General features: G+C 38.3%; 1 protein-coding gene across 7 annotated transcripts in view; it reads left to right on the plus strand.

Annotated features, from left to right (window-relative positions):
• Window positions 1-1,546: 1,546 nt before the first annotated feature.
• eps15 (epidermal growth factor receptor pathway substrate 15) overlaps window positions 1,547-26,123 on the plus strand; it is a 28,310-nt gene continuing 3,733 nt past the window's right edge. The window contains exons 1-25 of one of the 7 annotated variants that reach the window (XM_008407887.3): window positions 1,547-1,667; window positions 6,834-6,875; window positions 7,534-7,623; window positions 7,717-7,764; window positions 8,946-9,041; window positions 9,145-9,207; window positions 9,495-9,620; window positions 10,243-10,302; window positions 10,712-10,942; window positions 11,204-11,349; window positions 11,794-11,950; window positions 12,551-12,630; window positions 15,136-15,207; window positions 15,923-15,995; window positions 17,375-17,536; window positions 17,671-17,868; window positions 18,127-18,507; window positions 18,665-18,748; window positions 20,129-20,291; window positions 20,394-20,438; window positions 21,192-21,595; window positions 22,464-22,533; window positions 22,652-22,722; window positions 23,864-23,951; window positions 24,044-24,246. In XM_008407887.3, the coding sequence (XP_008406109.2) occupies window positions 1,614-1,667; window positions 6,834-6,875; window positions 7,534-7,623; window positions 7,717-7,764; window positions 8,946-9,041; window positions 9,145-9,207; window positions 9,495-9,620; window positions 10,243-10,302; window positions 10,712-10,942; window positions 11,204-11,349; window positions 11,794-11,950; window positions 12,551-12,630; window positions 15,136-15,207; window positions 15,923-15,995; window positions 17,375-17,536; window positions 17,671-17,868; window positions 18,127-18,507; window positions 18,665-18,748; window positions 20,129-20,291; window positions 20,394-20,438; window positions 21,192-21,595; window positions 22,464-22,533; window positions 22,652-22,722; window positions 23,864-23,951; window positions 24,044-24,246 (3,207 nt within the window). In that variant the 5' untranslated portion in view covers window positions 1,547-1,613. Of the gene's footprint in view, window positions 1,668-1,746; window positions 1,777-6,833; window positions 6,876-7,533; window positions 7,624-7,716; window positions 7,765-8,945; window positions 9,042-9,144; window positions 9,208-9,494; window positions 9,621-10,242; window positions 10,303-10,711; window positions 10,943-11,203; window positions 11,350-11,793; window positions 11,951-12,550; window positions 12,631-15,135; window positions 15,208-15,922; window positions 15,996-17,374; window positions 17,537-17,670; window positions 17,869-18,126; window positions 18,508-18,664; window positions 18,749-20,128; window positions 20,292-20,393; window positions 20,439-21,191; window positions 21,596-22,463; window positions 22,534-22,651; window positions 22,723-23,815; window positions 23,952-24,043; window positions 24,247-26,123 lie in introns of those variants that run through there. The other 6 variants (XM_008407883.3, XM_008407885.3, XM_008407882.3 and 3 more) reach the window with 6 other exon arrangements.

Here is a 26,123-nt window from a genome sequence, read left to right on the forward strand (position 1 = left end):
AATCTACAACTAAATGCTAGTGATTATTAATTATGATGTGGCATGATTTCCTTTATGGGAAACACAAAAGAACATGTCATTAATGTCAGTCAAATATTTGGCCCTGCTCACATACAAAGATGGAGAGCAGCAGAAAATTGAGGGATTTTGATCACAATTTCTCTAAAACACCAATTTTACTGCACTTAAAGTTGAAACATGATATTTACTTGCACTGAAAGTTTACAAATAATTCAATATTTATTTGCATAAAAAACCATATATATATATAGCCTTTGTTTGGTCAATCTTTTTACCTTTAAATCAAACTGAATTTTTCTGGTTTTAGGTCTGTTAGGATGATCAAAATCATCTCCTTTTGTCAAATGCCAGATCGTTTTAGGGACATAGTTTATTTTTAAGAGAATTAATTTTTTTTAACTTGGATACGTTGATACGTTTTTGTATATTTCTTTGGTATTGATGATACCGGCCGCAGCCGACACAGCTGACATTTCCTTAAAATGCGAAGGGACAGATAGGAAAGAGAAAAGATGAAAAACGCATATACCACACCTGATATCGTTTAGAGATTGCTCCTGGAGAACTATTGCCGTACGTTTGTGGAAAAATGATAGTAATACATAAGTGTAATTAATCTTAAACTAGTTTCTTGAACAAGATAATGAGTACTAACGGCCTCCACAATTACTAGATCCTAATCCAGTAAAGCCCTTTTGGGAGAGTGGTATGAATGTGAGGTCAGCAGATCTGAAAATGTGTGAAGCTATTCAACCTCTGAGGAATGTGCTTGACACGTTGTTGATTCTATGCCATAAAAATAGGAAGTTCTGAAAGACAAAAAGAGGGTCCAACTTGGTACCACCAAAATGTCACTAATAAAGTGATCTGTGGGAGATTATACCAGTCTGTGGTTATACCATAACCAACTTGTTCGAGTGAGTCCCATGAAATATGAGCTTTGAAAGTGAGATTTTATTCTATTCAGCTTAAGCACAGTAGAGGGAGTCCTTGGCTCTATTTTTCACTTTAGATAAACTCTGGTTTTGACATAAATTTGCAAAACATCAAGAATATCCATGACAAATGTTCCTATTGCAGATACTAACATATATTTTAGTTAGTTTTAATGCTGAAGGTATCCTATAGTTGCAGGCAGTAATTATTTATATTTATTCATACAATTACTTAAGTAAATAATGGGGTAGATTTTACTTAAGAGTAGTTTTACTACTTTTTACTTTTACTTGAGTTATATTATTATGAAGTATAGCTACTCTTAAGTTTTTAATCCCAATTTAAAGAAATCTGTTAACTCTTGAAATAGGGAATTCATACTTCCTCATATTTTTGCAAAGACCCTTTAGTGGTGTACAATCTTGTCAAGTTTTAGCGTATCATCTCACAAATCCGACGTGTAAAGTTGGGGCCGGGGCGTTTTCCCTAAGATGAGAATGAGTACGTCTTAATGACCCATAGAGGGCCCCGTTGTTGTTTTTTAATCACATTTTACGTTTAAATATAAAATGAATAGGATTTCCCATCATTCCCTCATGTTTGTGTCCTGCTCCAGGTTTTCAGCGCCCCCTATTGGTTTCTGGAGGTAGCGCAGCATGAAAGCAGTGGGAAACAGAAACACTATGGCTGCCACTCTGTCTCTTACTCAGGTAACACTGTCTGTACAACTCAAATATATCGACAGCAAACGTCGCCGGCTTATGTTTGTTTCTCTTGAAAACACCTCGGAGGCGTTATTTAGACATGGCGGGTAGAAACGTGAGTCCTTATCGACCGTGGTGGCTGCTTTTGAAGTTTAGTCCTGCTGTGACTGGGAAAAGTTTCTGCCTAATCTCTTTGGGGACTGCGTAAGGGCGTAGCTAGCCAGCTAGCCTCTGAGCTAACCGCTAGTTTTGTGTCAGTGTTAGGCTTTTCTGACGCTTCTTTGTCAAACTGCACACTCGTCGTGTAGCTAACGTCACTTGGCTTCGTTTCATTTGTCGCTATTTCTCATAATTTGTGCTGCAGGCTAGTCGGTCATTGCCAAAGTGATGGTAATACGTGATGCCCATCTGTGGCTCAGTCTGTATTGTCGCTTTGCTGTCACATTTCTCTTGATCAAATTTCAGTTTTTACGTTGTATATCTAGTGTTTAGGACTGCCTCGGTGTTCGTGTGGTTTCCCATATTGTTGGACTGAATCTCCAGCCTGAAGATGGCTATTATTAGAAGTAAACATGCTACAGGGAGATTGAATTAGTGTTTTCCTTGTGACCTTTTCCAGTTGAATACTGTTAACTGTTAGCCCGTTAGGTCATTTTGTATCAATGGTGTAGCAGTATGGCGAAAATATATAAATGTGTAATGTTAAGAGCTGCTTTGCAAACATAAGAGGAAGTGAACCTTAGCAGCTACTAGCCTTCTCTGCTGAGGCAAAACGGCCAGCCTGTTGCTTGTTAAATGAAGAACTACCAATTTGTGTCATGATGTTTGTTTAGCTCGTAAATAAGTGATTTAACAGGCTGCAATCAGGTCTGATCAGTAGGTTGCAGTCCCAGGCTTGTCACCTGAGCCACTTTTGGATGCAACAACAGATAGGTGGTTTGGCAGTGTTGGCTTATTGTTTGACTTAATACTCTGAAAATTACCCGTCTGTTTACTGTTGTTTTTAAAATTGGAGTTACACAATATGATGAATTGTAGTCAGCATCTTTAATGTGCAAAATCATAAAAGAAAAGATGTGCTCACAAGCAATATTTGTTAGGCTTATAGTACTTCAGGTACCTTGCCTTCAATATATACTTGTCTATCTATAATATATGAACAGTTAAATGGACTTAAAAGATGCTAAAGCCCAAGGACAATGATGGGGGCATCAAAATAAATAATTTTTTTTTGCTTTTTTAATCGTACATCCCAGTCACTAATGTTTGTTGCTTTGTTTTTAGTTTTCAACAGACTAATGGACCAGAGAGGCATTTTGCTGTTAAAATTTGACTCCATCTAAGTTATACAGTAATCAGGGTTTCTACAAAGCCTTAAGGTCTGAAACAATCTTCACTCTTTAGACCTTAAGATGTTAGTTTTTCCTCCCTGAAAAAATATTGTAATTGTAAACTTGTACATTTGTTTATTCATTAGTTCTTCCAACATTTGTTTTCTGAAACTTGTTTTCTGATTTGTTGTTGTGTCTGAAGAATAAGGGTGTTTATGGTCGGAGGGATGCGATATATGCTGTAAGCTATGTCAAATTGAATTGATCTCAAACATACAGTTTTCTTTGCAAGCCTGAAAAACTATATTACTTCTCAAACTGTCCTATTGTGTTTAGGCAAATAAATTGACAATGTTCTTGTTACTTTATTTGCTATTGGCTCCTTTGTGATGGAACAAATTATACATTTTCTGTAGGTGGCTAAAATCTGTTGTCAGTAAATTGTCTTGAGCTTCTTTTTCACTTTAGATGGTCAAATTAGGAAACATCAGTGTAAGAGCACCAGCATTACATTCTTAAAAGCACTATTACAAGTGTGATTAATTAAATTATTAGGATATTATTCTCCATCATTCAAGTCGGTCTTGTAAAGTCTCAAATTTAACTTTATAAAACTTCCAGAGACTCTGATAATTGAGGCGTTTTCTTGTTTCAGCGCTGATTTAAAGAGTCACCAGTACAATGATCACTGTGTTACAGCCGTCAACAGTTCCTGGCACACGATTTTGTGCGTCCCATAGAAGAAGTTGCATTAGTGTGAGAGGGGGAGAGATGGATAGATATGTATGTGTGTGTGTGTGTGTCAACGGTTATCTCAGAGGCAGTTGAAAAAGCTGACAGATAACTGCTGATGACAGCCTTCAGCGTTCCTCCACCCCCTCCACGTCTCTCATTGTGCCAGGATCTGTTACAAGATTGACACCCGAGCAGATATCTGCTGTCGTCCTTTAGTTGTACAGTGGAGGCTAAATTTGCACAGTGGTTGGCCTTGCAGTGTAGGAGAGCTGAATGGAGGCGACTCATTTTGTTCACTTCTGCTTCCCTTCTTCCCTGCACCTGTGAATTGAAGCTCTCGATGACCATTTGTCAGGCCTAGCTAAACGAAAGAGGAAACGCTGATTTGTTTCCTGTGAAGCACTGAAGCGGTCAGAGGAAAGACGGGTGTTTACAGAAGTTTCGAGTGAAGGACAAATGAGCTTGTTGCTCTTAATGCGAGCGTCCAGGAAATTCTTAAGAGCTCTTTCTAGACAAATCAAAGTCATCAACATCGCAGTAAAGCAAAATGCAACACATCTGTTCGGCCTCACTGAATGTTATCAGTCTGCACCATACAACAGTAAATGGTGTCAAGTATCTAAAGCCATTTTCTACATAAAGTACATGCAGAGAGGGACAGAATGAAGAGAAAAATGGCTAATTGGCCAAAAAAGAAGAACAGCTGATTCCCAGAAATCGGGATTGTGAAAAAAAAAATGCTAAAAAGAATCGCCTGTTCCTTTAAAGTGTGGCTAGATGACATGTTTCTTCCTTAGTACATTATTGCCAAATACATGCATTAAGGGTAGAGGCAGCTGTTTGGTTGTCTGTGTTTGAAAGTCATTTTTCCTAATTTTGTTAGTCTTTTTAATTCTTGTCACTCACAATTCTGGAAGAGTTTTGGGTTGAATGCCATGCGAGGAATTATGACAAGAACCTGACTAAAGCAGTTCTCTCTGGAGTCACTGTATAAGACACTTAAATCACGGGGCTGTGGATTGTTCATAATTGCAAAGTCAAATAAGGATTGTTGTTTCTTAAAGATATTTTCTTTTGCCTCAGCAGTCTTAAATATTTATGAGGGACTGCTTAATGTTAGATTGGATATTTTCAACTAGACATTTTAACATAGTTTTTTAAAATCTATATATTCAGCAGTGTTTTTCTTATTTCTGTTTCTGGTATTATTTGGTTGCTTGAGTTGAAAAATAAGGTTATTTATTGGGAAGCTTTTCAAATTATGTGCTAAAATTCAGGAGGGGAAGTAAGTAAGTTTTGCAAAGTTTTTACAAGAGCATCACAATTAGTTTGAATATTCAGAAGCTAGGTTTGCTCTTAGTGATTTAAATCATAAAGTAGCGCTTATGTTAAACTGCTTTTCCGCTGCTTCTGTGTAATTCAGTCTCTCAAATTTACATGAGACAAATTGAAAAGGATTTTAATGTAGAAGTGTTTTCTCTATTCCCTGCTATAGCCGGCTTTAGTATTGGGAAGACTACTTTCGATCTTGACACCTTCCACAGGAAAGTTAAGATTATAAAGTGCTCTTTTCAAGTGGATTAATGGAGAGTTGAGTGGGAGAAAAAGAAGTTTTGTTTAAACAGAAAAAGGTGCACAAGCAACAGGTGAAACTTAGAAAGGTAAAAACTGGTCCCTTTTTCTACACTTTGCTTTGTACAGAAGATCTGGACCCTCTGCTACTGAGAAACGATTTATTGCTGGAGGCATGGACTCTGTTAAAGTTTTAAATTTTACCCAATTGCTAACATTTAATGTGCAAGTTCAACGCTATGAAGGTTACTGGAAATTGAGAAATCGAGTTAAATGGGAGAAATTCCTCACGGAGCCATGAAGGGAAATGAGAATTGAGCAGAGTTAAGTAGGCTAGGTAAAACTGCGCCTTTCAAGGATTATGAGGCAACACCCTTTATAGAGTCTGGTGGAAATTCACAAGCAGGGAGCTGCATTGTCGGCACTTTAGGAGCCACCACAGTCAGGCGTGTCCGTGGCATGGACTACGACTGTCAGTCCTTTGGTGAAGCGTCTTCTGAACCAGAAACAGCAGCTGCTGCTTACCTGGTTAGGAGGAGAAAATGCCCATTGATCTGAAGTCCTATTTTTAGACTGAATTAGATTTTACATTTTATTTGGAAATAAAACTCCCCGAATTTGACCGAGTGGAGAGCCCAGTTCTGGTGTGAATGTTCCACAAACAGTAGTGACTTGTGGAGCTGTGTCATTGGCTTGTGTTGGTCCAATATGTTTTCTTAGTCCAAAGTTTTCCACGGATGCTGATTTCATTTCCCAGCAGGGCTTGGCGGTTGTCCACTCTGTACCAGTAACTGCTTTAGTGACCATGGTATCGCCGTACTTCATTGACCAGAAAACCTCCCTCACCTAAACCCCACAAAGAAAACTATAGGGTATTGTCAAGAGGAAGATGAGTCAGCAGGCTCAACAATGCAGACAAGGGAAAAGGATGTCACTAACGCAGCGTGGGATTCCTTCACATCTCAGTAGAGCTGCTGCCCCTCCATGCATGATGCAGGAGTTTATGCAAGTAGAATCAGTGAACCGAACATAGATCTACTTTTCAGAAGGAAGATGTTGCTCTGGTCTTGTCGATCTTATGCAATGTCCTTTTTATCTACTGAATTTGGGGTTTTCATTCGCTGTAAGCCATAATCTTCAAAATCAACTTGAAGAAACGCTTGCTGATCTGAAGCTGCTTGAAATTTCAGATATGGAGCTGAAGCAAAGGGAGGATTTAGCTTTTAAAATGATTTTTAGTCTCTTATATTATTCGCATAATTATTTCCTGCATTACGTGCCTCTCAATCTGTTGAGTATATGTCTCACATTTCATGGCTTTGCTATGCAGTCTGATGGTTGGCAATATTGTGTTGAGCTAAATAAATAGTCGGGTTACTCCATGAATATATCTGTTTAATAAGTATAAATATGGGTTTCAGATTTTAATTTTCCTTACTGACCTTAATTAACTTTTTGATGATATTCTAATGCATCTAAACACACCTGTATAGATGTAATTAATTGATTCAAGGTTTTTTTTTCTTTTTAACAGCTTTCCAGTGGAAATCCCATCTATGACAAATATTATCGACAGGTAATATCTTCCCTTAAACAACAGCTTGTACTGCGTTTTATTGTATCAATATTTTTTATTTGTATTTTTTTTCATTTTCTTTACCATGTATCTTTTTTTAAGTTGTATTATGTTATAAACAGTTCTTATGCCAATGTTAATGCAGATGTCTTCTCATTACCAACACTCAGAATGATGTAACAAATTCCTGAAAATGGAGAAATTAATTTCTAGAGTGTGCTACCGTTTAAACTCTGAACTATCTGTAGCTGCTCTGATAAAGCGTTGTTGTAGTCATCTCTGATCTACCTTTACAGTCAAGCCTTTGTGTCCAACAAAGGAAGTATCTTTATGAATTATTAATGTTTCTCTCTGCCAACCAGGGAGGGAAGCTATATAAAAGACTACTACGCTAATAGACTTCTGGGAAAGAAAAAAAAAAAAGCTTTATTTTATTATCAGTATTGATTTTAGTGAGTCGAAGGCTCCTTTCTTCCAAAGAGTGACTCTCCCAGTTTTTCTTCATTATTCCACCCTCTCTTTATGCAAAAGGATTGCTCTGAATCTGTTCATATCATAAAATAATATAACTCTTAGATAAATTAGCACATTTCTGCTGATATCTTGCTTATTGCTGTTCCTGTTTGGAACGTTGTGAGCATGCTCATGTGTTGTTCAGGTGGATCCCAGTGGGAGCGGGCGGGTGGCGGCAGCAGATGCGGCTCTTTTCCTGAAGCAGTCGGGCTTGGCTGACATGGTTCTGGGGAAGGTGAGGAGTTAAGGCTGCAAATGGATCAGAAACATCACATCTGTCTTGGTTTAACGTTTAAAATTAATCTGTAATCTCTTAATGTCTCTGTAGATTTGGGATTTGGCAGACATTGAAAGAAAGGGTTTCCTTAACAAACAGGTAAAAACAGCAGTGGAGTTGCATGGAAACCTCTTATGCCCCCTTCGGGTGTGTTTGTGAATTTCTTTCCATCTCCTTTTTTTTTTTTTTTTGACTATTTTGTTTGTGGTTTGAATTTTCACAGAAAAATCCAGGCATTTAATCTCTAGTCAGTGATGAAATTGCAAATAAATTAACCACAAAATTACCACTGTACTATACAACAATACATTTTCTGCTCTTTCATGAGCCACTGAAATAACATCAAACCTGCTCAAAACTACTAACACTTTTAATCATCTAATGACTTAACAGCTATTTAATTACGTGAATTATTATTGCAATTTATGTTGAATAAAATTAATAATACAAGAATGGGATTTTTTTTTGGTGATGAAAGTGTTGGATGTGTTAAAGATTCACAACAAAACTAATTTAATTGCATTCAATAAGTCAAGCATTTTTAAAAGATATTGATGCCGGATATTTTTGTTGTGCGACAAAGTTGCACTCCTCAAAAAAAATCTTAAAATCAGGGGAAGATGTACTGATATTCACACTATTTTAAGAAGGGCTTTAAAATACAAAGAAGGAAAAGGAGCGAGACAGCAAATAAACAGAGATGAAATGAGATGAGAAATTAAATGTTAATTAAAATTAAAAAACATTTACAAATGTTTTTAAAACTGCTTTTAACCCAAAAAGGCTTTTAATCAACTGATCAAAAGTCAGTCTGTGCCTGAATCCGACTTTCATTTTATTTTGAGTCTGATATTCACATGGATGTCACTGATATTTGTTAGGCTCTGCAAGGAAGACCTGTCACAACATTCTGTCGCAAGTTTGACGCAATAAGTCAGTCACTTTTAAATCTGGAGGATGCGGGTAAAAACGGTCAAGTTGATGACGCAATTAATCTGACCAGGCTGCATCCTCGACCCAGATTTAGTCCTTTTCTAATGCTGACTGTAACACAGTGACCACATGACATAATCTGACTGAGAAGGGTTAAAAAGACCCTCAAAGGCTGCATCCTCCACTGTTATGAGACAAATTTGCCTATTTGGAGAATCAAACATGTTAAGATTTTGGTTAGAGGTATATTTAACAGGTAGCAAATCTAAAGAGGTGACAAAGTATATGTTTATGTGTTATAATGTGGTTTAGTATGGCATCCATGACTCTGCCTCTTCTCCCCTCAGCAATTCTTCATAGCGCTGCGGCTGGTTGCTTGTGCTCAGAATGGCCTGGAGGTGGCGCTTAAGAGTCTTAATGTGGCTGTTCCTCCACCCAAATTTGTAAGTTTGCTGCTTTGAATTATAATTAAGCGTTAACATTTTTTTTTAGTAGCATTAATACAAATGTTGAATATTAACATGTATTGCTTCTCTACACCTGCAGCATGATACAAGCAGCCCGCAGTTGGCAAGAGGAGTGGCTGCTGATGCACCCTGGGTTGTTAAGGTGCGAAGGTTTTCTTTTTATTTGTTCTTTACAAAATGGGGAACACTGGTTTTATTTCTGAGAGGTTTGTAATCTTTTATTGTGAGAGTATGTAAAATAAAAAAATCAGGTAGATTAAATCAACTTTTTTTCAAGGCCAGTTTGAATTGTTTGAACTTGCTGTGAGTAGCAGAAATATTATTTCCTGTTTAATTCCAGTTTAGTCATTAATCCTTATGTAAATACTGCCTAAGTATGAGTTTTTATGGTGAAATCATTGAACTTCTGTTTCTTTTTTTATTCTCTAGCCAGAGGAGAAGATGAAGTTTGACGCCATTTTTGAGAGTTTGGGTCCAGTTGGAGGGATGCTGTCAGGAGACAAGGTTAAACCGGTTCTGCTCAACTCCAAGCTGCCTGTGGACATCCTGGGCAGGGTAAGGACCACTTTAAAACTTTGAAAGTTTTATTTTCTTATGTCTGAAAATGCACTGTAGTTTTTTTGTTTGTTTGGAAACATTTAATAGTTTCTGGTCTGGTATTAAAAACAGAAAAGGAATTCCAATGCTTATTTTCTTCAATTGTAGATATAAATTTAACTGTATTTCCTCCTTGTCTTACTTTCCAATGATAGGCAGTACGTTTCAGTAGTTCAGTTATTTTTCTTCATAGACTTGTTCTTGTCGTACTTTCTTCATGAAACACTGTGAGGCCTCTGGAAAAGAAGGCGTGGTCACAGTTAAATGCTTCATCAGTTTTTTGCAACAAAAGTTGTCACACCCACGCCTCATCTTTTTAAACTGCTGTGTTTAATTAAGTGTAAATTTCTTACCTCAAGTAAAAAGATGTTAATATATGATGCCCAAATTGTCTGCAATTATTTTAATGCTAAATTATCGAAAATGTTGTAATAAATATTTTCAAATGGACTAACACATCAATGATATAGTTAGTGATGTTACCAATGTTGATTTAGGAACCAGAAATGAGTCAGTGGTAGGTTAACATGTTTCATAACATTTTTAAAAAGCTGAGTAATGTTGTCTTTGTGTGTTGAAGGTGTGGGAGCTCAGTGACCTCGATAGAGATGGCATGTTGGATAGAGATGAATTTTCTGTGGTAAGACTAATAATAAAGATAGTAGTAATAATAATAAAGAACACTTACACCGGTACTGAAATGCTGACTTGAAAAACTGTATTTATGCCTTGAATCTTTATTTATTTTTACATTTGTCATGTTACAACAAACTTCTCTACATTTTTTTTACATCTTCTAAATCACTGTTTTGTAGAACCACTCCAATCAAATCTCTTTTATGGGATGTCTCTACATGGCTAGAAAATAACATTTCCGCCAATTTTTCTTTGCAAAATTGTTTTGTTAATGTCTATGAACGTCAGTTTACAGGTTGTAGAGTTGAATGGAACATAATCAGTGTGCATGGAAGAAATGCAAAGATTAAGTCACTGCTAGGTAATTATAGTTTCTGATTAATTTTTGTGTTTTCTTTGCTACTCTTTCCCAGGCCATGTTTCTGGTTTATAGAGCTCTAGAAGGCGAGTCCGTTCCCATGTCCCTACCGCCTCCTTTAGTTCCACCCTCTAAGAGGAAAAAACCCGCGGCGGCACCCGTGATGCCCCTGTTACCCTCACCTCCCTCTGTGAAAGACAGTCGCTCCTCCCATACCGGCTCGAAGACCCTTCCCCACCCTCCCAAACCCGCGCCAGCTCCTGCCCCAACACCAGCAGCCGCCCCTGTGAGTACAGCCTCCGTCTCTCCTGTGCACGCAGTGCCTGAAAAGCTTTTGCTTTTGTTTTTTCTTTTACTAACAAAAAAAACTTGAGCAACTCAATTAAAATGATCTCAAACTGGCTCGCTCAATGTGTTTTTCAAAAGACGAAGAGTAAAAAGAGTGGGAAGGTGAGTGAATATTTGTTGGCTCGGTCGCACGGTCATTCGTCTGTGGTGTGCTTTTGCTTTTCTGGAGCGAAAAGTGACGCTTTTGTTGCCTACGCAGTGGGTTGTATCGGCGGCAGAGAAAGCCAAGTACGATGAACTGTTCAGCAAGACGGATGGCGACATGGACGGCTTGGTATCTGGAGCAGAAGTCAGAGATATTTTTCTCAAAACTGGGCTGCCGTCTGCCACGCTCGCACGAATCTGGTAAGCAGAGATGCTAACAACACACAGTTGTATTCAGACAAGATTTCAGCCAATTTCTATCCACCGATTTGTTAATTTCTTTCCATTATGGAAATAGAAATGTAGTGTTATTGATAATTAGATTAAAATAGAAGAACATTAGTTTAATCAATCAGTGTACGAAAAGTTATTAATCTAATTCACAAACATTGTTTTAGCTGTAATTTTACCCAACAAAGGATCTTTAGAGGGTAACTACATCCTGGTGGCACATTTCTGTTTTTACATAAGCCCAGTGACATCATTGATTTTCACCCTCACACGGCTGGTGACCATCCATCCTGCCGTGTCCTATCGGTTTCCATAATGGCAGAACATGATGGATCTGCCGGATCATTAAAAGTAGTTATTGCCTGAGGTGGAAATCGTTGGCCTCTTGCGTAACTCATGTGCTCTTGCTCCCAGGGAGCTTTGTGACATTGGAGACATGGGAAAGCTGACTCGTGAACAGTTTGCCTTGGCGCTTTATCTGATCAACCTGAAGCTGACGAAAGGCCTGGACCCTCCACAGACTCTCTCTCCGGAAATGATTCCTCCGTCTGACAGACAAAACAGCAAGCAGGTGAGGCCCACAGGTTCACTCAAGTCTGTTAATACTATTAGAAACAAATACAGAGGGTTTTTTTGATTGATTTACAGAAATGTATTTTTCAGATGAACTTTTTAGACTACTATGAAAGACAGTAATATATATATTTTTTTTAATAAACAGAAGACATTTCCTCTTCTTTTTACCAAGTATTGTGCCCAAACATGTTTGTTTCAAATGGCTGTTTGGATGCAGATTACTATTGAACACATAAAGGCAAGAAAAATGGATGAAAACATCCACTAATCATGGATAAAGTTAAATACTCATGTTTAACTTTATCCATGAAAGTGTAGGATATTCTCCTCCCACCTTAAGTGCTCTCAACACATTGTTCTCTGAACCAAAGTTTATCTGTAACTTCAATAGTTTCTTACGAGTTTTTGTCATCAACTATTCATATAGTTCTTTCCATCTTTGCATCGTGATGCTGTTTCTTAACTTTAAAATGTTTTTTGTGTCCCATCTTCTTCCATCAATAAAGTGGTTGCTCTTTCTGGCATTTAAAGAGTCCTTCCTTACTGTGTGTAGGTAAACCTATGCACATTTTTTGATGGTGTTTGTGTTTTTCAGAACATTGCGAACCTGGCAGCTGACTTCTCTGCCATTAAGGAGCTCGACACCCTCAGCAACGAGATTGTTGAATTACAAAGGTAAGGCATCATCCTGATATTTACATTAAAGAGATCCGGTGGACCTTCTTGTTGAACACATAATAGTGACGGATGTGGCGCTGCTATGGAGAAATAGAAAAAAAAAAAGATTATTGCTTAAAAAAAAAAAAGACGTTTAAAAAAAGTTCATAGATGCTCTTATCAACTTAAAAGTAAAGAATACATTAAAAAATGCTTCAATTATATGTATTTCAAACTGATTACTAAGTAGTACCAACAGTTTACAAGAGTACTAATGTTTGAAAATGAATAAATCTACTTGCATTAAAGGTTTGAGGTAATTAGAGATTTTTTCTGAAAAGTGGGAGCTCATGTTGCTGCAGTAAAGGATTGAGTTGTTTTAAGCCCTTCTGTGGAAAGCTAATAAATGTAGACACAACTGCATATCAGATGCTTATCAACAGTCCCAGTAGAAATGTTTCTGTCAAATGTTATCAGATTTTTATCTAGGAAAAAAGACAAAAACATTTCTTTTGTGAATCACAGGAAAAATATTTTGGTGATGTCCATTTTCATTTTGTTACATAATTACTGTTAAAGCCTCAGGGCTATAATAATAAATCTCTTGAATAGTTTTATCCTCAGTTCACCAGCAGGATGCGATGTTTCCGTCAAACTGCTAAGCTGGTTTGTACAAGTTAAAGTTTGAATTTGTGAGCTAAATTTTGCAATGGATTTAGAGTTTAATGCGTGACAAAAATCCTTTAATCGGTCCGGACACTTTTTGTTAATCAGTGGAAATAAATAAGTATTGGGGTTTTTGGAGTTGCAAAGTTCAACATTTGGTTTTAAAACTAAATAATCTAGTTGCCTTTTGATTGCAAGGGAGGACATGTAGAGTGAGAAACGGCAGAGAAATCTAGGAATTCACCTTCCTCTGGCTGGATTTGCATAGTTCCTCGTTTCAAAGAACATTCTTGCTGTTATTTGCACAACCCACTTGATATTTGCACAGTATTTTTTTTCACTTCTTGTAAAGTGGTCGGTTGATACTTTCTGTGCACAAATGTACACACATTCAATTTATTTATTTTTTTTAAAAAGCCCTGCTCAGTTGTATATTTCTTTAGATCTGAATATGTTATTTTTCATAACTGTACAGTGTTATTTTCCTTATGTTGTAAATCTGGTCTTGCTGTACAGTCTTTTATTGCATTTTTTTCTGTTTACCTGTAACTTGCTGCTGGTGCACTTGAATTTCCCAAAGGTGGGATGATAAAAGGATATATTTTATTCTGTTACTTATTATAAAAGAAACTTTTCGGTTGCAGCTGAAGCAGTTGATGCTTTGTTTGTGTTTGCATGAATCGTATTTCTAGAACACCCTTTGTTTCGGTTGCTGGCTGCATCTGTTGTTTTGTTTTAAATGGAAAAGAGAATTCAAGTTCCCCAGGCATGAAAGTTGAGAGTGAGAAGTGAGAAACTGTTCAGTCCACCTATATTTTTTATGTACAGACGGTCTTAGCAGTACACTTGTAGCAGCTGTTCAAGGTATTCATTCATACATGAAAGTTGAAACCAAGCCAGAGATCAGATTTAGATCATCAGATCAAAACTAGGGACCTGGAGAGATGTTGCAGTTTTGCAGCTGCTTCAGATGTTGGCTGCAACCCGCTCTTCAAAATGAAGATGACCGTCAAAATGAAAGAAAATGGTAAGAAAGGACGAGTTGTACAGCTGAAATATTAGCAGATAGTTTGTGTTTTGATGTGTGGCAAAATGTGAAAATAGTTGCTGCGTTTGAAATGTATTTTTAGCTGGCATTGAAGACAGACAGCAGAGTCTACTGGCTTCAGATTAATTTATTTTTAAATAAGGCACCTACAAGTAAAACTGATTTCTGTGTGTGGTCTTCACAGAACATAGCAAATCTTAATTTTCTTCCTGTTATTACACACCATCTAGCTGTTTATGTAGTGCCAATTCACAACAAATGTAATCTCAAGGCACTTTACAAAAAAAGTGCAATTTTCAAGACATACACTGTCTTAAAATCTTTAAAAATGGAATCTTCTTTAATCATTTTCCAGGACTGGATTAGTATGGGGGAAAATATAATTAAATATGGAAAGATTTTTTTTTCCCCAGACTTTTTTTCCGTCTGTTTGCTGAAGAACAAAAGTTTTAAAACAAGTTTAAACAAGTACACTGGTGTAAATACTGATATTTTCATTTTGACATATAACTTTTGATTTTCCAAACTCTAACCTGTTATGTTGTTTTACTAGATGGAGCCAAAAGGCAAAAAAAACTTCATAGTTTTCTTTCAAATGAATAAGTAAGTTGAGTAAATCTGCTGCATGCAGATGTTGTTGGCTAAATTGATACTATGTGTCCATGCCGATATATCATTTAAGTTTGTTAAAAATATTAATGTGGTTGTTACCAGCAACATTTTACAATCTCAGACCTCTTTAATTTATGTACAGAAGTTGTGCTCGCTGTTGCTTTCCACATATTTAAATGAAATCTTTGTTGTCACAGTAAAAAGTGCAAAGTGTCAGGAGACATTAGACCAGAGGCCAGCAGCGGGACAGTGAGGCAGGGATTTCTCAGGTAAGGAGGGATAATAACTTGAGAAGAAGAGAGGAAAAGGGAAGGTTATGTGCAGTAAATTCAAACTAGTTCTTTTGTAGTGATTCTCTTTAGTGTTCATCATCATTGTGCTGATTCTTTTCAAGCTTTCTGCTTTAAAAATACACATATTGATCTGTAAGTACCATAAAAAGCAAATCAAATTTGTAGAAAAGGACCCGAACTTTCTGACAACACGACACCCACCTCTGATTTCTCCTGCTAGTAGAAATGGCAACCTAAAATGGATGAGGGAAGCACAAATGATAGATGCTGTATCTCAGCTCCTCGTGACTCATCTCTCCTCTCTCTCCGCCTTCTTCCGTCCTCATGCAGCCATCTGCTTCTCGCTCATCACTTCCCACACATTTCACTGTCCAAACACATGCTCACTTTCTCTAAAACACTTTCTCTCGCTGCGATTACAGCACCGTGCCTCCTGGAAATATTCGATCCGACGCATCTCCCCACACAGCTGCTTTCGCTCTGGGTTTTTTTTTGCAGCTCTTTGTTCCGTGAAGTTGTGATTCGGGGACGGGATCATGGTAGTTCAGGGAACCGAGGTGGCAGTGTTTGAGAAACGGGGCGCAGCAGCCTCAGCAGACACCTGGCTGTGGCTGGGCGGGGTGGGGCTGCAGAGTTTAACCTGTCTGTCCTCTGTGGCTAACCACTTCTGTCTCCTCTGCTGGACGCCCAGAGAGAAGGTCACTGTGGAAGAGGAAATCAAAGAGAAGGAGGAGGCTATCCGACAGCGAACAGATGAAGTACAGGTAAGGTTGGACCTTTACTGGTTTCCTGCGTTTTGAGTAAAATAATTTTTAAGCAAATAAAAACATTTGGTGCTGGCATTTACTGATGTTTAGCTGGTGTTGGAAGCATGATTTTGCCCTTTTAGCACAATTCAGGTACTTTTTAAAATTTAATTTAAATGAGTAAATGATCTCTGCAGTCTGAGATGCTTCCTCTGAAATTCCTGTAATGTTGTTTTGAGTGAATCAGGTTATCGTCCTCCTGAAGGTGTGTCCAGACCCTGAGCCCCAGAGATTGTCTCTATTTTGGGACTTGTCTTCTTAAAGGGCTAGGCTGCTCTACTTTTAAAAATTCAGTATTGAGGCAGCGAGGGTGGATCTCAAGGGAGTCTCACGCTGAAGCAGTTAGACTTTTTTTAGCTGCATTTTGCTGTTTTTACTGTAATGAAAGTTTAACACAGAACAGCAGAGGCTTATAGTTGTAGCTTCTCATAATCTAAGTGCAACACTGTAGTGGACTTAGATATACATCAACATGGAAAGCTAATCATACCCTGTGAACCTTTCTACATCAACAAAAACTATTTTCAGTATATCTTACTGCCACAGTGTTGAAATTAGATGTGGGTCTGGACTTTGACTGGGCCATTCTAACACATAAACTTTCTTTGATCTAAACGGTGTGTAAGAACATTTATAACCCCAGGACTTAATTTCTGTCCTATTTTTTGTGATCACTGACTGCAATTCAAGAATGGTGTTTGCTGCAGAGATTTTTTTAAAATGGAAATTTAGTACAGAATAAAATATTGGGCACAACACAAAGCATTTTCTTTTATCGGTAAGTAGGTCCACATTTTTCCACTCACTTTTATTCAGAAGCTGACTTTGCTGCACCCAAAATCTATTTTTATTTGATTTTATTACATTTGGCCACATTTAGGAAGGGTTTTTAGATGTTATTCTTTGCCTACAGAAGATTTGGCTCAACATGGACTAACACGTAAAATCTGATTACTTTTTTCTTTTTTTTTGGATGTTTAGTTATATTGAGCACATAAGAAGGACTCTTTTTTGTGATTTTTCAAAAAACTATAAATATATTTTTGGAGAGGGATTATTTTGGTCCATGAGACACAAACGTTTGGACAGCTCTGGTCTAAAATATTCCCTTGTAGCTCTGTTCTCAGAGTAAACAGGTCTCAATAAAAAATATATATTTTTATTTTTACAACTTTTGTTTGTAACAGCTTAAAAAAAACATGCATCGTTTTTCTTCCACTTAACAATTGTGCATTGCTTTGTGTTGGTCTGTTGCTCACTATCCTAATTCCATCAGTAAAATATTTTTTGCAGAAGAGCTGCACCAATTAAATTTTTGATCTCTGCTCGGGTGTCAGGACCTTCAAGATGAAGTGGCGAAGGAGACCGAGGAGCTTCAGCGGCTGCAGTCTCAGCGTCAGAAGGTCCAGGAGGCTTTAGATGAGCTCGACCAACAGAAGAACACCTTGGAGGAGCAGCTCAGCCTCATTCGCCAGCAGACCAGCCAAGAGACACAACTTGTACGTTTCACAGTTTGTAAATCATCATAACTAAAAGTTTGGTGATCCTGATACATTTTAATAGAAACATTCTTCTTTGAAACCATAAATATCTGAGACCCTGTGCAGCTTCACATACACTTGCATCTTTCCAGATCTCGTCGCTGCAGTCTGAGCACGAGGAGCAGGAACAGAAGATCTGTCAGTACGAGGAGGATCTGGTTCAGGCACGAGAGGAGCTTCTGGCCCTGCAGGAAGAGAGCCGGAAGCTGCAGGAGATAGTCCAAGCTGCTCAGGAGCAACTCACCCCTCTGCAGGAATCTGTGCGGGACTCCTTCACTCAAGTTTGTCAGGTCAACTCAGTTAAAAAGGCTTAAGTAGTAAAATAGAAAACGTGCAGAATGGGGATATTTTTTAAATGTGATTAATCATCAGAATAATCGATAGGATATTTACTAAAATAATAATTTGTTGCAGACCTGGATGGAACTCATAGCTACATGACATTTACTTATCTGACTATGTCTTTTTTTTCATTTCTATGTGCTTCCACTGAACATAGGATATATAGGATCACCATGCAAATGTTTTTTTCTTCTTACTTTCTTTAGGTTCAGCAGAAAGTACAAGACCTTCGCGTGGAAGAGAGGTCAGTGACGGCACAGCTCAGCTGGAAGAGAGCGCTGGAGGACAGCTCTCCGGTCATGGTCAATGGATCGGCCGGCTCCACGGCAGAGCTTGACCTCTTCAGTGACGACCTGCCCAAGGAGCTGAAGGAGGATGAGCCAGCTGCTGTCAGCAATCAGCAGAAAGAACATTCAGACGAAAAGGAGAGGGAAGGAGTCTATGAGAAGGAGGGACAGAGTGCAAAGTCTGCAGAGGAGGAGAAGAGTAAACCTGATGCCCTGGATGACCTCTTCTCCAGTCTGGCCAACACTGATATGTACAGCAGTCTGTCGTCCATCTCTAAGGCTCGAGATAATCCAGTTGGGGTAATATAGTCACAGGAATTCATTACATGATTGTGTTTCAGATGGGGTAAACATATGTACAACGACTATACAATTTAGCATAAATATAATCCATCTGTTGAGTGTTACGTCTTAACGCTGCTCTGCTCATAAACTATATATTTTTGTTTAAATACAGCAGGAAAACAACGTCGTGGCACCTGATGTCTCATCTGACATCTCCGATGTTGAAGAAGAATCCCTAAAAGAGACTCCACTGAAGGTACAAAACTTGATTTTTAGTTCAGAGTTTGATAAATTACCAAAGCAAAAGTATTGAAACATAAACTCCAGGTTTCTTTTTTCACTCCTCCTAAGCAGAAACCAACTCCCTCAGAGAGAGAGGAATTAAATAAAACCTTGTTATTGAGAGAGCTGTTCACAGAAGAAAAGGATTTGTCAAAATAAAAAAAAAGTTTATCCAGTTTGAGTTAAATGTTGCTTTTAGAAGCCAAATAATCACATATTTTAAAATCGAAAACTGACAGGCACCTTTCTCTCTTATAAAAACTAAACAAATAGTTTTCATTTTAACTGAACCTTTATGTAGCATCAAAGGTAACATGAAATATTGAATACTGAAACTCTTAGTCAACCCTTTGTCAAGAACAATCGCAGCCCACACAAACTTTGACATCACTCTTTGTAATTAATTATTTAAACAATGAAAAAAAATCCAAGAAGCCAGTCGGGAGCTGAAAGAGTCATCTCTCTTTAAGAAATCTGAGTCATAAGAGCTGACTCTTTTACCGATTCATTTTCCGCCACAAGTACACAATTTAATAGGTTTGAAATGTGAAAATGCAACATCAGTATGTCGTTTCTCTTCTTGTGTGACTCAGTTGAACAAGGTGGCACTTTTTAGAAACTTGGTGGCAGATTTGATAAGTTTATAAGGCAAACTGGTTGGAAAAATGGTCTTCTACATCAAAAATGTGGAATAAATACACAAATAGATTGCCATAAGTACAGTGGTAGACACTTGTTACATTTGTCATGTCTCCCTTACTCTCTACTGCTGCTTTATCCCTAAAAACGCAGTATGAGTCTGTTCACTGCTGATTTAGAAAAAGCATTTTTAACCACCATCATGTTTTTCCCAGCAGTGCTTGCATTAGTTTGGTGTGAACTGCCATTAGAGTACCATTAGATACCTGTAGTTCTGTCATAAAGAAACATTTCTCTATCCTTGTTTTGCTCAACTGTTCAGTTTTTCATAAATATCTTCTCTACGTTATGTCACATTTACCCAAAAGTCAGATGTTTTCTTGATCTTCATCTTTGTCAGATTATCCCACGTAAAGCTGTTTAAACTAGATGCACATCATGTGAGGTGGAGATCATGCATTGTCAAATATGTTTTTATTTAAGCCTGACGAGTCAATTTATACAGCAAAGAAGAACTTGTAGTAAAATGAGACTAAAAAAAACAAAATCACATCTTATAATCACAGATCCACAAAAAGGTGTGAACGACTGAGCAGGTGTAGAAAGCCTGCAGAAGGATATCCATTTAAGGGGTTTAGTAATGTTTACTGTAAATGCATGTGGTATTTTGTGATGCCTACCAGTTTCTCCTCAGAGCCATGTGGCCTCCCAACAGGTCGACTCTCCAGAGCCAGAGAGCCAACAGGAGCAAATGGAGTCTACAGAATCGACGCCCTCCCCGTTGCCTCCGCAGGCCGCTGCTCGCTCCCTGCCGCCACAGACGAGCCCCCCCTCCCTGCCAGAGATGGACTTCTTCCATGCAGACCCTTTCACCGACCGTAAGCCTTACAATAGTCGAACATTATATATTTTAGGCAGTTAAGTTGTTTACATAAAGTGGCTCATGCTGGGTTACTATTTTTTTTTCCTGTCTTTTCTAGATGATCCATTCAAAGAAGATCCGTTTGGAAAAGCAGATGTTGCAGGTGGTTCTCCATTTTAACATCCTCACTTAAAAAATGGGAATGCAGAATTCCAATTTTGTATGTTTTTGTACTTCCATTTGGATTTGTACTGCTTCTCAAAAACGTTCTTAAAAAAAAAAAAAAAAATCACCCATGAGTTTTGGGAAAATAGTTCATGTTTTTTGGTGTCTGGAAACGAGCCGTTTCAAAAATCTCCGCAATGTAACGTCACTAATCATCAGGCACTGCTCCTGACCCATCAAAACTAAACCCGTTACCTAGCAACCCCACCCAAGCCTTGGCTGCAAACAGAGCGCTAGCATGTTTGGTCCGCTGGTTTTACGGCTGTATGCGCTGTACAACGGCTGCTGAAAAAGACAACTGTTTTGTTTCTGACTTACCATACAGAAACCACTTGCTGCATTCTTGTTGGTTGTGCAGGAGCCTCTATTCTGCTTTTCAAAGACGTACGATTGTATAATTGTGGGGCCTGGTCAGAAGCAGCTTATTTGGATTTAAAGTGTGCCAAGAGGCCCTAAAACAGCTTCTTCTGAAAGAAGCTTAAAATGGCAGAACTGAGCAGACTAAAATCTCAACATCTTAGAATGATTTTGTGCAAAATACGCAATGGACATGTTTTGAAAAGCCTTTACACCTATTCTAAGCTGTTGAAAGAAGCATAAAATGTCACTTTTAAGTAGAAAATTAGTTCATCTGAACACTTTTAAGTAAGAAATCTTATTCAAGTGAATCTACTTTTTTTTCTCTCCTTAGATCCTTTTGGAGGAGATCCATTTAAAGGCTCAGACCCTTTTGCTGCAGACTCTTTTTTCACCCAGCCATCCAGCAACACTTTCCCCTCAAAGGACCCATTTTCAGCCTCAGGTGACCCTTTTGGCACTACTCCTGGAATACCAGAACCGGACCTCTTTGCAGCCAAGGCTAAGGATGAGAATGCAGCACCACCACAATCATCAGCAACACCAACCCCAGACCCCTTTGTCTCCAAGACCACCAATCCAGCATCTAGTGATCCCTTTAGCTCCACAGGGGACAACTTGGAGTCAGACCCATTTGGAAGCAAACTGAACAACGCCGGAGAGTCGGATCCATTTAGTTCACAAGACGGAGGCTCAGATCCATTCAGCTCTTCTTCCACCAGCTCCGATCTGGCAGTGGTGCGTATGGCCCAATCCACTGGCTGCCCAGTCTAATAATCTGATGGCTCAGTCTAACTATGGGTTGAATTTTCTAACCCATTCAGATCCAAAACTTCATTAACTTAAAAAAAGTGCAACTTCTCTGAAGTGTTTAATTTCATATTGATTATTGGGTTTGGGGTATTAAGGTCTGACTATTTAGGCTTGTATCTCAAAAAGTTAAAAGAGAAATGCTTGTCACGATTTACCAGTGTTTGTAATGCAAGGTTAAACTTGTATACAGATAAATATTTGTAGCTAAAAGCACAAGCATATAGCAAAAAAAAAAATCCTTCATTAAAAACACCTGCTTGTTTAATTTGCTCTTTAAATTTGCTCAATCACCCTTTAAAATGCTGTTACCCTGTAGGTTGAGTGCAGTTTTCTACACAGGTTCTGTTATCAGAGTTCAAATTTGTTCATACTTAATTGATGCTAATATTTGCAAATATTAGGTCAATAAGGCCTTCTAAAGTCAATGCATGAATTATAACACTTATGACTAGAACTGCTTTGTTTCTCATTGACATTTGTTTATTGTTTGTACCAACAATCCAATAAAACTTTTATTTCTTTCATAAATTACCGCATATTCATGTTGCTGATTCGTCATCATTTAAAACTGGATGTGGAGACCAAGCATTTCTTGTTTTAGTCAGGATGGGTATACCATCAATGAGTAGTAAAAAAAAAAGGGGTTTATAATGACAATAAAAAGTAACAGAAGGTACAGGAGGAAATTTTATCTTGGCCATGTTTCTTTTCTTTTTGAGTAACTTTCTACTCTGGGACAAGAGATTTTTTTTTCTATCATGGACGTCATAAAGTTTCTGTGTTTGTGTTGTAGAAGGACTCTGCGCCATCCAATGATCCCTTTGCTCCAGGAGGCACCACAGTGAGCACCACCTCAGATCCAGGTATGGCTTATGAAATGGCGCCACCCTCTGGCAACACATTAAATAGCAGTTACTACATTTAAACAAGTGTTTTCTGGTAACAGTGAAATTCCCTCAGCCATGTTTGTTCATGTTTCAGATCCGTTCGCTGCTGTGTTTGGCAACGAGTCGTTTGGAGGAGGATTTGCAGATTTCAGCGCTTTGACAAAGGTGAGTTTTAGAGTTTAGGTAAAACCTGCAGCTTATGAGAAGATGGAAATCTGATGTGCAACCATGTCAAAGGTTCTCTGATGGTGCAAACAAAAGTACTTCTCCAAATAAAAACCAGACCAGCACAGATCAACATAATCTCCTTTACTCTGAAGTCATTTAATCAATAACCAGAGTATTTCTGTGTGTAATTTAATCTCCATATAGATCCAGCTGTTTACACCTTAGAGCACAGGTGTCAAACTCAAGGCCCCAGGGCCAAATTTGGCCCACTGTAACTTTTCAGGTGGCCCTCTGCACCCCAAATTACATCAATAAGTCCCTCCAGTTTTTCACAAGTGTACAAAATCAACAAATCTCAATTTTTTTCTGATTTTACTGCAAATTTTCTCAACATTGGTTGAAAACATTGTGTTTAAGTGACTGCTGCCTCTGCCTTTTTTGATGTGAAACTACAGTCCTTAACAAAGTCACATTTAACATCATACACTAGCACAAACAATCCTTACTAACATTTCTAAATTGGCACCACAAAATCTGTAATTTTGATTGCAAAAAAAACATTAAAACAATCTCAAACTCTTGGAGGAACTGCTATTTATTTATTTTGTTATATTCTGGCACAGCCGGCCCTTTGAGAACATTCAGATTTGTGATGTGGCCCAAAATGAAAATGAGTTTGACACCCCTGCCTTAGAGGTTTGCTAAAAAATATCAGTGAAAAAAAAAAACACATCACAATGAACAAGGAGCACAGCAGATGCGTCAACTATTCACCCAGAAGTTGTTTTATTTTTGTTATGCGTTAATGTTTCTGTCACTTTGCTGCTTTTGTAAAGCAATGTTGAAAACCATGAATTATTTTCCATCCACTTCACACTTGTGTGCTAATTTGTGTTGGTCTGCCAACACAAATATGGTTCTGGTTGTAATTTCCCAAAATATGGAAAAAAAATTAAGCAGTATGAATTTTTATTATTTTTTTTTTACCAATGCACTGCACCTCTGGATTTGCCACAAAATTACTAGCATAATGAAAAAGCTTGACATTTTGCGTCTTTGTAAGCATATTTATGTGAACCATCTGTTCCAGTCAAACGGTCCTGACCAATTTGGCATTAACAACAAGAACCTGTTCCAGGAGGACAGCCAGCCTGCCAACTCTGACGTGCCCCCCGCCCTGCCGCCTAAAACGGGTACGCCAACTAGACCGCCTCCCCCACCTCCAGGTCAGTTCAGAAAATCATCCAGGTTTCACTCATGATTGGCTCCACCTCTGGTGTGGATGGATTAACGCTGCGAGTTGTCTCTGCTTCGTCAGGTAAGAGAGCGTCCGTCTCTAGGACAGAGTCCTCTGACTCCTTCCAGCGGCGAGGACACTTCCTGCAGACCTCTGGAGACTTCTCCTCCTCTTCCTCCTCCTCCTCCCTGCCTGCCAAGGACCCTTTAGCCGACCCCTTCGCCCCCTCCTCCCCTCCTCGCCACAACGTGCGGGAAGCTGATCGATTTGCCAGCTTTGACAAAGTGAGCACCTCCCTCTCCCCATCTCCCTCACCTCCTCCTGAATGTCAATAGCCACACCCTCTTCTCTTTATTTCTCTGCTCATTAATCACATCTGGTTCTCCAAGAATGTGCAACTAAGCCTTCATGTATCGGTCCATTCACTGCCAACAGGTCCCCAGAGAAGACAAATAAAGATTTTATGTGTCGATGCACAAGGTTGCCTGTTTCCTTAATTATAGATATATATTTATATCTGCCAACATTTATTGAAGCTAGCTGACAAAATCTTGTGTATTGTGAATCCTGCCTGCTGCTGTTTTTATATTTTAGCTTCCTAATAACAGTGCTGTTGCTTTGCATTGTTAAAAAATATTATTTCTGATTTATTTCTGGGATTCCACTTTGTTTAACTCTTCTGGTTGCACTCCTTATTTTGTTATAAAGATTATAAATAGTTTAATGTATTTAACCTGCAGTTAGATTGCATTTATCTGTAGTCACAAACACAAGTCGTGGTGCCCGTCGTTATTGACAAACATATTGACTCGTGTTTGGCAGTGAATGGAAAGATGGAAACCTGCGTGAATGTGACTTTTGTTTGCCATCCCAACTCGGCACATTGACTTCACACCCTGTTCATGTGCGAGCAAGTCAAAGTTATTTACAAGATGAAAACGCATGTTGCGTTTAAACTGCCTTTGTCAAGATTTTATTTCACTTTTATCCTTGGAATTGACTGAATTTTAATAGCTACAGTATTCATCAAGCAGGTTACTCTGTTTTATGCAGCATCAGGTTGACAGTGATGAAAATCTTTCAGTAGTTGGTAACCCACAAGCCTAAAGTTCAGCACGAGGGAAAAACTCCTTCACACCTCAGCCTGTGAGCTTTGTTTCAACTACTATCCAAACCAGAGTAAAGACATTGAGCTTCACATCGAGCTGCTCTGGCTGTAAGGCCTGCATTTCTCAACTGAATCGCATTTAAAACGCTACGAATTTAAACGTAAAACAACTTCATTTGGATCGACCAAGAGGTTGAGCTTTCGCTGAAACTAAATAAATAATTTCCTAACGGTGCCATTTTACTAACTACAGCTCTGCTCCTGCAACACAACATAAAAAATGGGTGGTCAAGCTGTGATTTTTGGGATGGATGGCTGTATTTCATTCTTGATTTTTTAAATTTTTTTTGATGCCTCTGTTATCACGTTACCCCACCTGCATGCCTCTGTCGAACCCTAACCTGCATGAACTAACCGTCTCAAACTGGCTGCCTCAATCGTCCCCCAAATCATTTGTTTTCCTCTTCACCCACGCTGCTGTTCATTAACTCATGCAACTCCTCTACCCTGTCCATCCATCCGTCATCCATTCATCAACTTATTTCACTCTCGGCTCTCATCTGAGCAGCATTGTGTGGTTGCTTGTATTCTTTGTGTGTTTATGTGTTTGTTATAAAGAAATGTTTAATAAAGTGTTGAATCATAGCCACCATCTCTGGCTTTTATGTGCATCCATCACCTCTCTACTTGCAAAATCCAAGTAGTTTTTAGGTTGTTTTCAGATAAGTATGCCTGTGCTTCATGTTTTTTTTGTTTGTTTTTTTCAAAGCATGACCCAGGAAGGAATATATGGCAAAACCAGAAGCTTGTTGGGGATTAGAAGTTGATTGATTAGATTTTCAACATGTTTAATAGTGTGGAGAAAACTCGAAATGAATTTACTAAAAAAACAAACAAAAAAAAACAGCCTTTAATTTGAGTACAATTATTAAGAGGGGGAAAGGGCAGCAGCAACAGCTTTGAAATAGTTGTTTACTCACAAATCCTGTAGAATATATTATACCCTTGGGATAAACTCGTGTTTTCTAGAGGATTCAGGTTTTGGTGCTAACA

Source organism: Poecilia reticulata, chromosome 4 (assembly GCF_904066995.2).
Source record: "Poecilia reticulata chromosome 4, P_reticulata-male-v2, whole genome shotgun sequence".
Lineage (NCBI taxonomy): Eukaryota > Metazoa > Chordata > Actinopteri > Cyprinodontiformes > Poeciliidae > Poecilia > Poecilia reticulata.